A 15,192-nucleotide genomic window follows, 5' to 3' on the forward strand; every position below is an offset into this window, starting at 1 on the left:
GGACATTCAACACAGATAGATAGAAAAGTGTAAATTTTTCTTCACTTAGCTAAACAGTGGAATTATTATGAATGCATGAAAATAAAAAGAAAAAGAAAAACTTCATGGCCTGTCATATGTTGAAAATGATGATGGATAATATACCTATTCAATTCATAAAAATCATATATCTATCTCTATCCATGTTTTGATATGCATGCATGCATGCATACAATTGGCAATGGGCAATGGGCAATCAAATGCAATCAGTGTTTGTGTATGCGTGTGTGTGTTTCATTTTATATATATTAATTCAGGTTATTATTATTATTATCATCATCAGTGTTTTTTTTTTGGCATTGAACATTCACTTACACACACACGAAAAATATATTAAAAGATGAAAATTGTACAAAATTCGTAACAAGAAAAAAAAAAAAAAATACAAACGTTTTTCTTCTATCCAGGTGTACAAATAACTTGTTGCTTGCTTGCTTGATGGCTGGCTGGCTGGCTGCCTGTTGATAAACTTGGTTTTTATTCAATCGATTACGCACACAATTAAGATGTATATATATATAACGTAGAACATGGAAATGATGAAATGAGGAAAAAAAATTTTTTTTTTTTTTTTTTTTGGTTTATTTCAATCATAATAATGATAATAAATCAGGGTGAAAAAAAACCAGAAGAAAAAAAAAGGTATAAATGAATGAATGAATGAATGTGGGTGACAATTTGATTATATCATCATTTTTTTTGTATTTGAAAATTCAATTGTGAAAATTACAGGAAAAGCAAAGAAAAAAAATGAAATGACGAAAAAAAAGTTGAAGAATTCTATTTGAAATTGTGTGTGTGTGTGTTGATTGATTCAATTTCAATTTCAAATTTTTTTTTATGGTCATTGTTCAAAGGCAATTGTTCGACGATTATTATTATTATTGTTGTTGTGATTATTGAAATTATAACGTTGATTATTATGATGTGTTTGATGTCGTGCACGGCGTGCCTGTGCTGTTGGATTCATCTAAATTCATGAATAAAGAATACAAAAAGAGAGAGAGAGACAAGAATAAATTAGAATTTTGGCCGGCAAATCAAAAAAAAAAATCAATTTTTTAAAAAAACGGCAACAAACAAAAAAAAACAAATGCAAAAGCTTACAATTGGATGGAAAAAGAAAACCAATTGAATCAATTGATGATTGATTGATTGATATCGATCAACAACAAATATTCATTGTATTGATATGTTTGTGGACAGACACACACACACAAAGACACAATTTGATTAAATTTTTTTTTTTTTTTGAATATTAAAAAGGTTTTTCAAATGTAAAAAGGTAGCAAAAAAACGAATGATTGAATGAAATGAAATAAAAATTCTTCAATAACAATCGATGGACAATCAAATGATATGACTGGCAGTATAATGGTATTGATAAAATTTAAAAAAAAAATCAAATCAATCAAATGGACATCATCATCAACGACGACCACCACCACGACGACTACGGCGACGTTTTCGTAAATTATTAATCTGATTATTCATTGAATTAATTATTTGGCCATTATAATCAAAATCATCGGGCTGTTTATTATTCAATGACGAAGATATTCCGGAATGATGTGAATACTGTGTGTTTTGGTGTGTAAGAATATTTTTTTTTTTATTCTTAAATTTCTGGTTTTCATTTTTTTTCTAAAAACATACTTGTGATATACGTGAACCACAACCAGGTAATGGAAGACCATTTTCACCCAATGGACATGGTGCATCCAATCCAGGTAGACCCTTTTTTTGTTTTGATGATGATGATGACGAAATCAAAAACTTTTTACACAATCAACTGACTAACCTGATCACCTTTATCGCCTTTTTCACCGATACCTTTTTTACCTGGTTTGCCCTGATGATATTTAGAAATTTTTAGTATAGAAAATAATGGTCTAATCTAATCTAATCATACCGTAGGTCCAGAATCACCTTTTGGACCGATTGGACCCTGAATATTGCAAAATCAAGAAAATTAAAAAAAAAATGACTAGAAATTTAAATCTCTCTGTGTGCGTGTGTGTCTTGAGAATTTCGAAAAAAAACTTGAAGTTTTTTTCTAGACACCAGATAATCAATCAATCAATCAATTTTTGTGGCAATTAATCCAAATTTGTGAAAGCATTGTGAAAAAAAAGACAGACGGAAAGAAAGATAAAGATAGATTGGAAATAATCAGATTATTAGTTAGATATATAAGCCAAGTTTCATCCATTTCATCCATATATACTAACCGAACGGAATGGAAATTCCGATGAATTAATTGATTCTCCTTTAGGACCTGTTGGTCCAGGTAAACCCATTGGTCCATTTTCACCTTTATCGCCCTGAAATTAAACAAAACAAAAAATTTAAATAAACAATGAACAAGCGCCATCTATTGAACGAGAATTGAACCCAAAACAATTTAAACTTACCTGTTCTCCTTTTTGGCCCGAATCACCTTTAAGTCCCGGTTTTCCCTTTTAAAAGATGATAAATAAATAAATGACAAAATAAATCAATCAAATTCACGTACAGCTGGACCTGGTGGACCTGCTGGACCCGGTGGACCAGCAAATGACATTTCGGAACGATCAGCAAATGCTTCATAATCGGGTGGTGATTTCATAAAACTCATACTAGCCATATTACCATTACCACGATCACCTTTATCACCTAAAATCAAAAAAATTTCAAATGAATTTTAACAATTTTTTGTTTTTAACCCATTCACGACCGCCATAGACAGACAAAAGGTCTCAAAATAGACCAACTTTTCATATGTTTATGGCTCATTCGTGAATGGCTCAATTCTAATATATTCCAAACCTTTTTGACCAGCTTTTCCCGGGGGGCCTAAATTAGTGTGCAAATATAAATAAATTGAAACAAACATAAATTTTCTATATATTTTCTACTTACCTGGCAATCCAGGTGGACCTATTAACATATTCATTAATAAAATAAAAAATAAAATAAAATTATTATTATTCATTAATAATTTTTATGTTATAATCATGATAACTGACCCATCATTCCCGGTGGCCCTAAATTAGTGTGCAAATATAGATAAATTGAGACAAACATAAATTTGCTGTATATTTTCTTACTTACCTAAATCGCCGGTATTGCCCTAAATAATTAAACGAAATTAAACAAAAACAGAATGATTTTATTAAATTTGAATCATTTATACATATATATAATACATATAGTAACTATTCACAAACAATGTATGCTTAGTCATTATTTTTATTCAACATGAAACAGAAACAAAAACAAATGAAGAAAAATGAAAATAAAATTGACATTTCCCGTCAAAAAAAAAAAACTAAATAAATAAATTGATCGGGTGACAAAGAAAAAAAAACGACTACCAATGAAATGTAATGAAGATTGACATGAAAAAACAAAAAAACACACACAGAAACAGCGAGTTAATTAACCCAATGTGTGTGTGGTGAATTGTCAATTTCAATCAAAGAAAAAAAAAACTAAAAAAAAAACGACAGAGCGAACAAAAACGAAATGAAATGAAATAAATGTCAATTGAAATGGTGAAAATGAATAAAAAATCAACAATCGAACATTGAACCATACACACAGAAAAAAAATCACATGCTGCTTTTTTACTTACTTACCAAATCCGATGATTTTTGTTTGTTTTCCAACGGGGGAAAAAATTTTTTTTGATGATGCGAAATGTTTTTCAAGACACACACACCCACCCACACATCATAATCAAATGAAAATGAAATACAAACCCTTTTACCACGTTTACCACGATCACCTTTTTCACCTTTTTGTCCGTGTTCACCCGCAGGTCCGGGTAATCCAATATCGCCCTATTTTTTTTGTTTTTTGATGACAAAACATCAATTTTTCAACATCATCAACTACTACCGCTACTAATACTACAAAAACTTTGTAAAATAATAATACCTTACGACCGGCAGGACCGGCAGGACCTGGTTGCCCAGGTGGACCTATTTATATATAATTAATATTCATCATGATAACTGTATCTTTTTTTCACAGAAAAAATTTACCGGCTGGTCCTTCAATAAATCCGGTTGGAAAAGCATTACCATCCAATGTTGTTGTTAGACCTCGTTCACCTTTTTCACCTTTTTCTCCCTTTTTATTCATTTATCATTTTGAACAACAACAACAATAAAACACACACACACACATATACACAAACCAAACGATCCATGGAAAGCATCGGATAATAATAAAAGAGAAAAAATATCGATCAATTTCTTTTCATTTTTTTTCATTGGAAAAGGAATGAATGAATGAAAAACGATTATTCTGACAAAATTCTTTTTTTGTGTTCAAACTAATCTCGAATAAAATGAAAAATGATATCAAAAACGGCTACCGCTGCCAAACATTGCAACCAACCAAGCAAACAAAACAAAAAAACAAGAATCGAAAAATAAATAAAGAATTTCAAATGACTAACCTTTGGTCCTTGTAATCCATCTTTTCCTAATGGCCCGGGGGGTCCGATTGGCCCCATTGGACCAATTGGACCGGGGGGGCCCTTTTTATAAAAAAAAATTGTGAAAAATTTATGAAAAACAAACAAAAATAGAATGAATATCATACCGGATCCCCAGGTAACCCGATTCGACCATCAAAACCCGGAAGTCCGGTCGGACCCTGATTTCCGGGTGGACCGGGGGGACCGGCAGGCCCTGGTTCGCCCTATTATTGAACAACAACAACAACAAATTAATATTAAATTAAAAAAAAACGAAAAAAATCAGAAAAAAGTAGTAGAAAAAACGAAAACAAGACTGTTACACAATGTGTGTGTATGTGTGACTCACTTTCATTAAAAGTATATCACGAGGAGTAGCAATTAGGCCCATTGAAGCAAGTCCCTTTTTTTTGTTAGCAAATTTTTTTTTAATAATCAGATTAAGAGAAAAACAGATTATTTGTGGTTATAAAAAAAGTCAGATTAGATGAGCAAAGAAAATTTTTGTGTGTTTGTTTTGTTTGTTTGTGGTGTTTGAAATAGAAAAAAAAATTAGCGGAAATAAACAAAAACAGAATGAAACAGAACAGAAAAAAAATAACCGGGTCACACAAATACCTTGATGGCAATCAATTCAGCATAACCAAGTGTACCACCACGTAATCTTGTCACTGATCGTTTGACGCCCTTTTTGTTGTTGTTGTTGTTGTTGTTGGGGGTAGTGAAAAAAATGAATTTATAACCAATGAAAAAAAAGGCAAAAAACAAAAATCAAAAATCAAAAAACCAAAAAAATAAAAAAAAAAATCAGATTTTCACTGTGTGAGTTTTTTTGTGTGTATGTGTGTGGCCATGATCAATAAAACAATGACCGGAACCTATTTTATTTACCTTTGAAGTAGTGATAACATCAAGGCCACTTTCACCTTTGTCACCTTTGTCACCTTTTTCGCCCTAATATTTATATATGGATAAATAGAATTAATTAATTAATTTTCTGCTGATTCATCATCATCATCATCGTTGGAAAATGGAAAAAGAAAGAAAAGATCAATATAATCGTACCGGTTCTCCTTTAGGGCCATCAATACCCATGGCTCCCTGATTTATATCGATTATTAATCAATTTATCAAGAGAAAAAAAAATTTGAAGGAAAAATGAAATAGATAAAGAGATTTTGAAAAGGAAAAATTAATTTCACACATCAAGAAGAAGAAGAAGAAGAAAAAGAAGACAAAAATCTCACCGGAAACCCAGGCTTTCCCGGAGCACCCTAAAGATATTGTTAGAAATGGAAATGATCAATATTATAGTATGGAAATCGGAACACAAGACAAGAATTTAGTTTCATAAAACAAACTTACCACATTACCGGGTTCTCCGGCTAATCCACGTTTTCCGCGTTTTCCTCTTGGACCTTTGATTTAAAGATAGAGATGGAAAGTGAGAAGAAAAAAAATGGAAATTTTCAGAAAAAGAAAAAAAAATTTCACATTATGAAAAAAAAAATTCGCATCTAAATGCAAACCAGTGCATTTTCATGTTTATCTTATCGTATCTAGATCATCAAATAAATGAAATGAAATGAATACGAAAAAACACACACACACACACACACACACAGACAAAGACAGACAATGAGAAAATAATGGGCTAAATTGGCCATGATTTTTTTTTTTTTTTGATCCAAAATGTAATTCAAATTCTGCTATCTCAACAACAGAAAGAATAACAACAACAGCAAAAAAAAAATCAAAGTCAAAGTCAAAGTTACAATCAACCAGCTAACCAACCAACCTTAATGATATAATCAATAAAAATACAACTACAACAAACACACACACAGTTTTTTTGTTGGGATAACTGAAATTTTCTCATTTTTTTTTATCTTTTTCATTCAATGTTTAGCTTATCGGAATTTGTCGACCGGGGTATAATATTACCTCTCTCACCATGAACATTGATCAAACTATAAATGGGCAAATCATTAAGATGATTTTGCTGTGCACACTACTGTACTACTACGATTGCTAGTACGAGTTCAATGGAATTTTCGTTTTGTTTGTTTTTTATCTAGAATTTTATATTTTCATGAATCGATCCATTGATGATGATGTTTTGTGTGGGTGTGTGTGTGTATGTTCAGTTTCATCATCCATTTCCATTCCTTCATTCATTCATTAAAAATCAAAAGAAAAGAATCAAGAATCCAGAAAAAAAACACTGCCATCATTTACTAATTGTATGTGGTTGCGGTCATGATCATCATCATCATCATCATTATGTGATTAAAAACAAACAAACAAATCAAACGAGAAATTGAATCATTAAGAACAGATTGAAAAAACAACAACAACAACAACGACAGCAAAAACTATTTCAATTCAATGAAAATGTACAATATACTCAAGTATGTCTATTATGTGAAATGAATTTGTCAATGAAATGTCGATGCCCTTTGATAATGATGACGATGATCGAATTGAGAGAAGAAAAAAGACAGAGACAGAGATAGATAAATTCAAACTGTAACCAATTTGAATTCTTTTTCAATTTTCCATATACAGAAATGCAAAAAATGGGAACATTCATTCTGTTCTTGCTTGCTTGTTACACGGAAATTCAATATTCTCGATTACTATCATCATCATCATCATCATCATCATTAGTTTGATGTTAAATAGGTGATGAAAACAACAAGGGAATATTAACGGAAAAAAATTTATTTATAGCGTCGAATTTCAATTCCACTTTGATGATGATGATGAGAATGTCATCAACCAAAAAAACAATGAACAACAAAACAAAAGCAGAGATATTACATGTGTGTGTATGTACAACATTCTGTGAAAAAAAATTGAATGATACAGATGTGAACCAATCAGATATATTCTCATCACATCCATCATATATAGGGAATTCAATCTCTTTTTTTTCTTCTTTGTTTGTTTTGTTTTGTTTTTCATTTCATTTCATTTCATTTCAACAACAACAACGATAAATGTCATCCATGAACATAATAATCACAATTTGTTCACCACCATCATCAAAACAATGTACACTTTGCTTATTACTTTTCTAGAGACAAAAAAAAAATTTCTAGGAAATTTCTCGTTAAATTTTTGATGACGAAAAATCAAAATGAACACACACACACACTTACACAACCAAAAACTTTTTGAAACATTGAAACACTTTTCATTTTATTCAAAATTATTTCAATCATCATCAAGTGTCAAAGGACGACATCCAACAACAACAACAACTGCTATTAATCAAAGGAAAAATTTTTTGAATTTTGATTTCAAAATGTCATCATCATCACATCTCAAAATATCAAAAAAAAAAACGAAAAAAACATATCATGACATATGACACCAGTGAAATATTCATGAGAGATGCTGCTGCTGCTGCTGTGGCTGTTGCTGTTAGTAGAATAAAATTCAAAACTTTAACATATAGATTAATGATGAATAAACCATCATTATCATCATCATCATCATCGTCGTGATGATGATGATGAAAACCATGGCTAAAATGTGAAAACCTAGATTATAGATCATCATCATCATCATTTGGCAGTCATCACTCTCTCACTCCATATATTTATTTATGGCTTATGGATTTCGAGAAAAAAAAATCAAGCCGTCTGTCCTGTATCTATGCACATCACAAAATGTTGCATTTGATTTGAATCTCACGAGAGAAATATAAAGAGAGAGAGAGATAATCATCAAACACAAGATTGGCTTTTTTTTGTTTCTATTTTTCATCATCATCATCATCATTCTGTATGTGAATGTTAAACGTCCGGAAATGAATCAATCAATTATTATTTGACAATAATAATAATCATCATCATCATGTTCATTTTATATATAAATGAGCCAATTAAATGATGATTTGATCATTTTTTTTTTCTTTGATTGTGTCATCATCAACATATATATATAAATTCAAGTACTAATTGGATGACATTCACTTTATACATAAACCATGACAGTTTATGTCAAAGGTCAAAATTGGTGTGCAAATATAAAATTTGAAACAAACATAAACGTTTTCTACTATACTTACCAGGCGGACAGATACATTGTGAATAACTACCAGCGCCACCATTTGTACCGCCAAATTGATTATGATTTGGATTTTGGTTATGGTTATTATTGATTGATGATGGTAAAATGGCTTCACGACGGAAACGATAAATTTGTTGCTCATATGACGACGACGACGACGACGATGATGTTGATGATGATTGATGATGAGTTTGGTTGTCATTCAATGATGTAGGCAATGATGATGATGATTGTAATCGTAAATTGTAATCCAAAAATCGTTGAAAACTCTGTAGTTAGTGTAAAATGAAATCAACAAATAATAATTAATCAACATTGGTGGTCAGAATAATTCAAAGAATTTCATCATAATTAATTCTACTACTCGGATGACGATGACGATAATTGGCCGGTCTGCAATTGACATGGATTCTTTTTTTTTTTTTGGTTGTAAATTTGAAAAATGGAAATAGACAATCATTCTATTCTATTCATGGAATAATTTCATTTTTTTTCATGACCGAATTCTGTAAAAAAAAAATTGGTATCCAGCTGTAATTGAAAACACACACACACACACGCATAAAAAAATGATGGCTTCCAGGTTTTTTTTTCGATTCTTTCAATGAAAAAAAAAGAATTGTCTACAGCCACCCCCATAGAATATCCATTATCCACATTGTTTGTTTTTTATGCGTGTGTGTGTGGCTGGATGGATAAAAGATTCCCATTGTAAATCTATCCATTTATGAACCGGATGATTTTTCTTTTTTTTCGCCATTTCATTTCATTTGAATCAATCAATTATTCTGTATTAACAACAAACATTAAACACTGTAAACTGTCAATCACCATTCAAACACCACACCACACACACACCATACTCATAAACATCAATTGCAAGGAAAAAAAGCTATTAAAGAATCAAAAAAAAAATTGAAAAATTTTCACACTACTAGACTCAAGAATTGAATTATTAAATCAATAATGATGATTGATACGAATGAGAGAATATGAGAAAAAAATTGGTAAATTGGAAAATGTTTCGCATTGAATGTAATCATGATGAAAAGCGTTCAAAAAAAACCCATCATCATCATCATCATCATCATTATTGATGCCAGAATATTCTGTGTATGATGATTCTTTTCAACAACAACAAAAGAGAATGAGAGAGTGTGTGTGAGATGGAAAAAAATTAAACAGAAATTGTGAATTTAATTCACACACACACACACATCATTAATATCATCATCATCATCAGAATCAGAATCATCAGAATCACCATTTATGATTCTGATGATATTACATATACAAAACGAAACACAGACACACACACACACACACACACGAACAAATAAAGAATATATTCACCATTTTTTTTTTTTTTTGCAAATTCAACCAGAGAATATTTCAATTGAAAATTGAAATTTTTTTTTTCGTTCATTTTCACTTTAATGTATCGACGTTGGTGGGCAACAGCGACAGAAACTTTTTTTTTTACAAAATTCTACATTCAATCAATTATTTTGAATCAAAAAAAAAAGGAAAAAAAATTCAAAATCCACCACCGCCACAACAATATAGCAAGAATCAAAAGCTGCAACTTTTTTTTCTCATAAGAAATGAAATTTGATTCATTAAGAATTCGTCGATGTTGTTGTTGTTGTTTCTGTTTCAAAAGTTTTTTTTAAGTAATTGAAAATTTTACAACAAACCAAAAAAGAAAGAGAGAAAAGAAAATCTTTTGTTTCTCGAAAAAGAAAAACATTGGACCAAATGGGAATTGGCCCAACCAACCAACCAACCAAGCAGCCAGCTATCATAAACACACACACACAGAGACCAAGTGAACTGAAAATTCAATGAAAAACAAAAACAAAAAAGTTTTTCTTCTAATTCCCGATTGCTAATAAATAATTTTTCAGCTTTTTTTGTCGTCATCGTCGTTGTTGTTGTTGCAACAAAATGCACAATGAAATGACAAATATTCCGGGCTGGACTTTTTTTTCTTCCACAATAGAGAGAGATAGATAACCAATTTTTTTTTTGCATTGGTCCACATTTCATTGTCTAGTCGAGTTCAGTGAAATAGACATAGAGAGAGACATCAGGCATCATATATGAACGAACAAAACGAAAAAAAACTTAACCAAGCAAAAATTGTCGATCCCAATTTCAAGCTAATTAATAATATTGTGTGTGTGTGTGTGTGTGCGATATTTCAAATGAAACGAAAAGATTTGAAAATTAATCAAAATTAATCACGATGATGATGATGATCGTGATCATTGAATGAATATTTTCGGTTCCTGAATCCAGAATTCAGTGTTTGTTTTTTTTTCCCTAATACAGACAGAATAATATGTGTGTATGCGAATAGTAATTTATTCAAAATCGAAAATAAATTTCGTACATTGAAAATAAAAAAACAGTAAATCGCACCGAATTGTAGATCAAATATAGAGAAGGAGATGGAGAGACAGTAAAAATCCATCACGGGTGTTTTTGAGATTGGTGTGTGTGTGTATGTGCATAGTTCAAACTGGTTAAGCTTCTTTGTTTGGTTTCTTGTTGTTGTCGTTTTTTTTGCATCTCATTTAATTCTCTGGACAACAATTTCTCCAGTAAAAAGATAGAAAAAAAAAACATACAGAATCGTCATTGGCAATGATTTCTTTTTTGTACACGACAATCACAAAACACATACATCATCGCCACCAACGTAGAATTTTTTTTTTCGACAATTCAATTTAAGCGATTTAATTTTGTTTTTTTTCTTCTGGTGTTGTTCAAAGAATTTTAAATTCAAATTAAAATTAATGAACCGGAAAATAAAGAGAGACATGGTCGTTCATAGATGACATTCAATTTTATTGTTTAAAATGGTCAATTTTAATGGGATTTCTATCTCTCTCTCTCGGTTTGTGTGTCTGTCTGTTTGATTCGATTGATTGAATATCAATAAAAAAGAGATATGGGAAAATAAAAAACTTGAACTTGAAGAAAAATTCAAATTCAAAGCTCAATAAGAACAAGAAAAAAAAATGATCAAGTTACCACCATATTCATATCAGTGAATGAATGAATGAATGAATGATTGTCATTCGAGAACCTGATGATGACTCCGGTTTTTTTTTCATTTATTTTTGGGGGGTAGTTATTCTAGTTTCGTGCCTCATACACTTACACACACACACACTCTACGATTATGGATGATAATGATGATGATGACCTCTATGATATAGGGTTATGGCCGTGTGCGTCAATTATTTACAACCACCACCACCGTCACCACCATCACCACAACCACCAGTATCATTATGACGGGGTCAACAGAAAAGAAAAAAAATACTAAAAAAAGAATTAATTGAAATTACAAATCATACATATGGTGGTGGTTTGAGCTTCGATTTCTAATGGTGTCTGGTGTTTTGTTTTTTTTTTTTTTCTCTCTCATTCAGATCAGATGAAATCAAACAAATAAACATTGAACATCATCACACATTGAATGTTTCAATAGCCAGAATGAATGAATGAATGGTCTGTGAATGAATTTTTTGTTGTTGTTGTTGTTGTTGTTCAAATAACAAACAACAAACACCATTTGTTGTTGATTTTTTTTAACTTCCGATTTTTACCGAGGGTTCTGGATTCTTTTCTTTTCTTTTTTTGGTTTTTCTATTTTTGAGTTTTTTTTCAACTATAACAATAATAACATTTTTGAACACTTTGATAACACGCCAAAATTGATGTGCGAGTTCAATACACGCACACACACACACACACAGAATTCAATCGAAAAATAACAAAAAAAAACCAAAAAGAATCCAAGAACCAAAAGTTTGTGTATTCAAAGAGAAAGAGAGAAAAAAAACGCACGCCAAGCAAGATACCAAGAAAAAGATGAAAAATGAAATGAAATGAACGTGACTAACTAGCAAAATATAAGCCATCATCATTCGTCGATCGAATCTTTCGTTTTTTTTTCTTTTATCCTTCATCATCATCATCGTCATCATTCGTTGAATGATCAGAAAATTGAAAAAAAAATTTTTTTTTCAATTTTTTTCCATCAATTCAATATGGATATGAATGTGAAAAACGAGAGAGAAAAAGACAGAAAAATTTTGTTGTCGTTGTTGTTGTTTTTGTTGAAATTCCAAAACGAATCCATTCGCAAAAATACATTTGAAACAAAATTCGTATCATCATAATCAACAATGAATTCTGTTATTCTTCCTGGAATCTGAATTTCATTTATTGGCCATGGACGAGTTTGGAATGTTAAACAAAACAAAAAAAAACAGACACATGGCATATTGATACACACACACACACCGAAACACGATAGATAGATAATCAAAAATCGATTGTTTAAAATCGAAACTTTTTTTTCTATTTAAATTTTATTTATGAAAAATGATTGAAAAAAAAATAATCATCATCATCATCACCATCATCGTTCGAATTCAAACTTATTCGAATCGAGATCATTCGAATTTTACTGCCATATCATTTTCGCAATCATCATATATTTATGAAACATATCATCATCATTTTTTTGATTCGCAATAATGATAAGTATATATATCATATCGAATGTGTATATCGAACGAAAAACAAAATGTTTGTATTTGTCCATGCATGCATGTACGAACACAAACACAAACACAAACATCATTTTTGAACATCTATCATCGAAATGTAAAAAAACCAATCAAAAAACAAACAAAACCACAACGATAAACCATGTGAAACAAAAAATGATTGATTGATTGATTTAATATTTCCATGTAAGATTATGCCGCCATAGCTTATCGAATGAAACAAGAATGGTGATGATGATGATATCAACCGAAAAAGAAAATTTTTTTTTTCTCTCTTTGATGATTGATAGATGTATCCATTTTATTGTTGGGGATTGGATACACATAAACACAACCAGTATGAATATGAACGAAGACGAAGGTTAACAATTTGTGGTTTTGTTTGTTTGTTTTTTTTCTCTTTCAAAAAAAATAGAAAATAGAAACGATGCAAACATCGAAGGCCAAGATGTATAATTTGCTTCAGGTCAAAGGTCAGTGCAAATTTTTTTTTCCTTTTTTAGAAATACGAAGCCGATTATCATTTGATTTGAAAAAAAAAAATTCTCTTTGGTCATCATCAAGGCAGAAAAAATTCAAACGAAAAAAGAAAAACAATCTGTACTCACCATTTGTACTAGTTGTTCGAATCGATTATGAAATTTTTTCAATTTTTGTTTCGTATCATCATCAGCAGCAGCAGCATCGATGTCATTATCATCTTCGATGATGAAATCAATTTCATTTTTATGTTGCCGTAATTGCCATTCATCAATTATATCGGATATTAATTGATCAAATGATTCTTGTGCTACAATAGAATTATCATCATCATCATCATCATCAATCGATTGTGGTTGCCATTGATGATTAGAAATGATTCTAGATTCAAGTAATGAATATTTTTGTTCCAATTGATCAATACGATTCCTTAGATGATTAAATGAATTGAATGATATTGTTGCAATGATTATTATAATCATAATAAAAAATGTTATTATCATTGCCATTGATGATAATGATGATGATGATGATGATGAAGATTTACAAGAAGACAATTTATTATTATTATCATTTGGTTGATAATCCCGATTCTTTCTATTATTATTGAATGAAGATTTCGATGGACTAGATGATGTTGGCGATGGCAATGATGATGATGTTGATGATGGTCGTAATAATGCTGATAATGGTGGTAATTGAAATCTAAATGATGATAATATATTATTACGTTGTTTATTGTTGTTACCATTATTGATCAATAATGGATCGATTGAATTCTGACGTAATTTTGGTGATGAATTGTCATCATAAAGATGACGATTACTACCATCACCACCACCACCGCCACCACCTTCATCATCATTATTCGAACGTTGTTCGATTGTTGGTCGCATTTTGGAATTTTTCTTTATTCTTTTTGCTTGTAAGAAAACAAACAATGGATCACATGGTCCAGTAGAATTTTTTGAAAAAAAATAAAACAAAAAACAAAGAAACAAAAAAAATGCGGTAGACAATGGCGCCAAAAAAAAAAAAAAAAACACCAAACACACAGACACGTTGAAATAGAAATTCTTATTCGATTCGATTTTTGCGACAAAAAAAAAACTGCACACACACACACACACAGACCAGAATATTCGAAATCAAAAAACTGAATGAATCGGTAAATAGTTTTCGTCTCAGTATGATGATTTAAGAAAAGTTTGAATCACTGCAAAAAAAAACTAATGATGATGATGAACGCTCGTTATATATTTGCTTTGAACTAAGAGAGTCACACCAACACAACAGCACAAAAAAAAAAAAAAATTTCAAAAACTAAATTCAAAGAACAAGAAGAAATAAGACCGACAACGAAATGGACAGAAATGAAAAGATGGAAAAAAAAACTAGCTAGCTTTTAGCATTCCTGTGGTTTGTTTTTTTTTCGTTTCGAAAGAAGCCACCAACAACAACAACAACAACCACCACCACCACCACTATCAACAATGATCCAGTGGTTTTTTTTTTTTGAAAAATTGATATCAGTCC

At 30.6% G+C, this 15,192-nt stretch overlaps 1 protein-coding gene across 8 annotated transcripts; it reads right to left on the reverse strand.

Moving 5' to 3' along the window:
• Window positions 1-711: 711 nt before the first annotated feature.
• On the reverse strand, window positions 712-15,148 carry LOC124497762 (uncharacterized). 8 transcript variants are annotated; one of them, XM_075733903.1, is made up of 20 exons: window positions 13,785-15,148; window positions 8,586-8,856; window positions 5,873-5,925; window positions 5,755-5,781; window positions 5,573-5,608; window positions 5,399-5,461; window positions 4,857-4,910; window positions 4,633-4,731; window positions 4,487-4,567; window positions 4,068-4,155; window positions 3,961-4,004; window positions 3,660-3,863; window positions 3,133-3,151; window positions 3,048-3,065; window positions 2,941-2,958; window positions 2,848-2,874; window positions 2,555-2,694; window positions 2,454-2,498; window positions 2,271-2,363; window positions 712-1,009 (listed from the first exon to the last, which is right to left on the reverse strand). In XM_075733903.1, the coding sequence occupies exons 1-20, from the start codon at window positions 14,550-14,552 to the stop codon at window positions 884-886; spliced, it is 2,274 nt and encodes a 757-aa protein (XP_075590018.1). In that variant the 5' UTR covers window positions 14,553-15,148; the 3' UTR covers window positions 712-883. The 8 variants fall into 8 exon arrangements, 6 of the variants coding, with proteins under 6 accessions (XP_075590018.1, XP_075590017.1, XP_075590019.1 ...); XM_075733902.1 differs by lacking the exon at window positions 4,857-4,910 and adding an exon at window positions 5,126-5,194; XM_075733904.1 differs by lacking the exons at window positions 4,857-4,910; window positions 5,573-5,608 and adding an exon at window positions 5,126-5,194 and having other exon boundaries at window positions 13,785-15,075.
• Between the last annotated feature and the right edge of the window lie 44 nt (window positions 15,149-15,192).

Source organism: Dermatophagoides farinae, chromosome 9 (assembly GCF_024713945.1).
Source record: "Dermatophagoides farinae isolate YC_2012a chromosome 9, ASM2471394v1, whole genome shotgun sequence".
Classification (NCBI taxonomy): domain Eukaryota; kingdom Metazoa; phylum Arthropoda; class Arachnida; order Sarcoptiformes; family Pyroglyphidae; genus Dermatophagoides; species Dermatophagoides farinae.

Coding starts and splice junctions, on each gene's coding strand:
- LOC124497762 (XM_075733902.1), bottom strand. CDS start 14,552: ATGCGACCAACAATCGAACAACGTTCGAATAATGATGATGAAGGTGGT. Junction 4,568..4,632: donor TCGGGTTACCTGGGGATCCG/GTATGATATTCA, acceptor TTTTATAAAAAG/GGCCCCCCCGGTCCAATTGG. Junction 2,499..2,554: donor CAGGTCCACCAGGTCCAGCT/GTACGTGAATTT, acceptor ATCTTTTAAAAG/GGAAAACCGGGACTTAAAGG.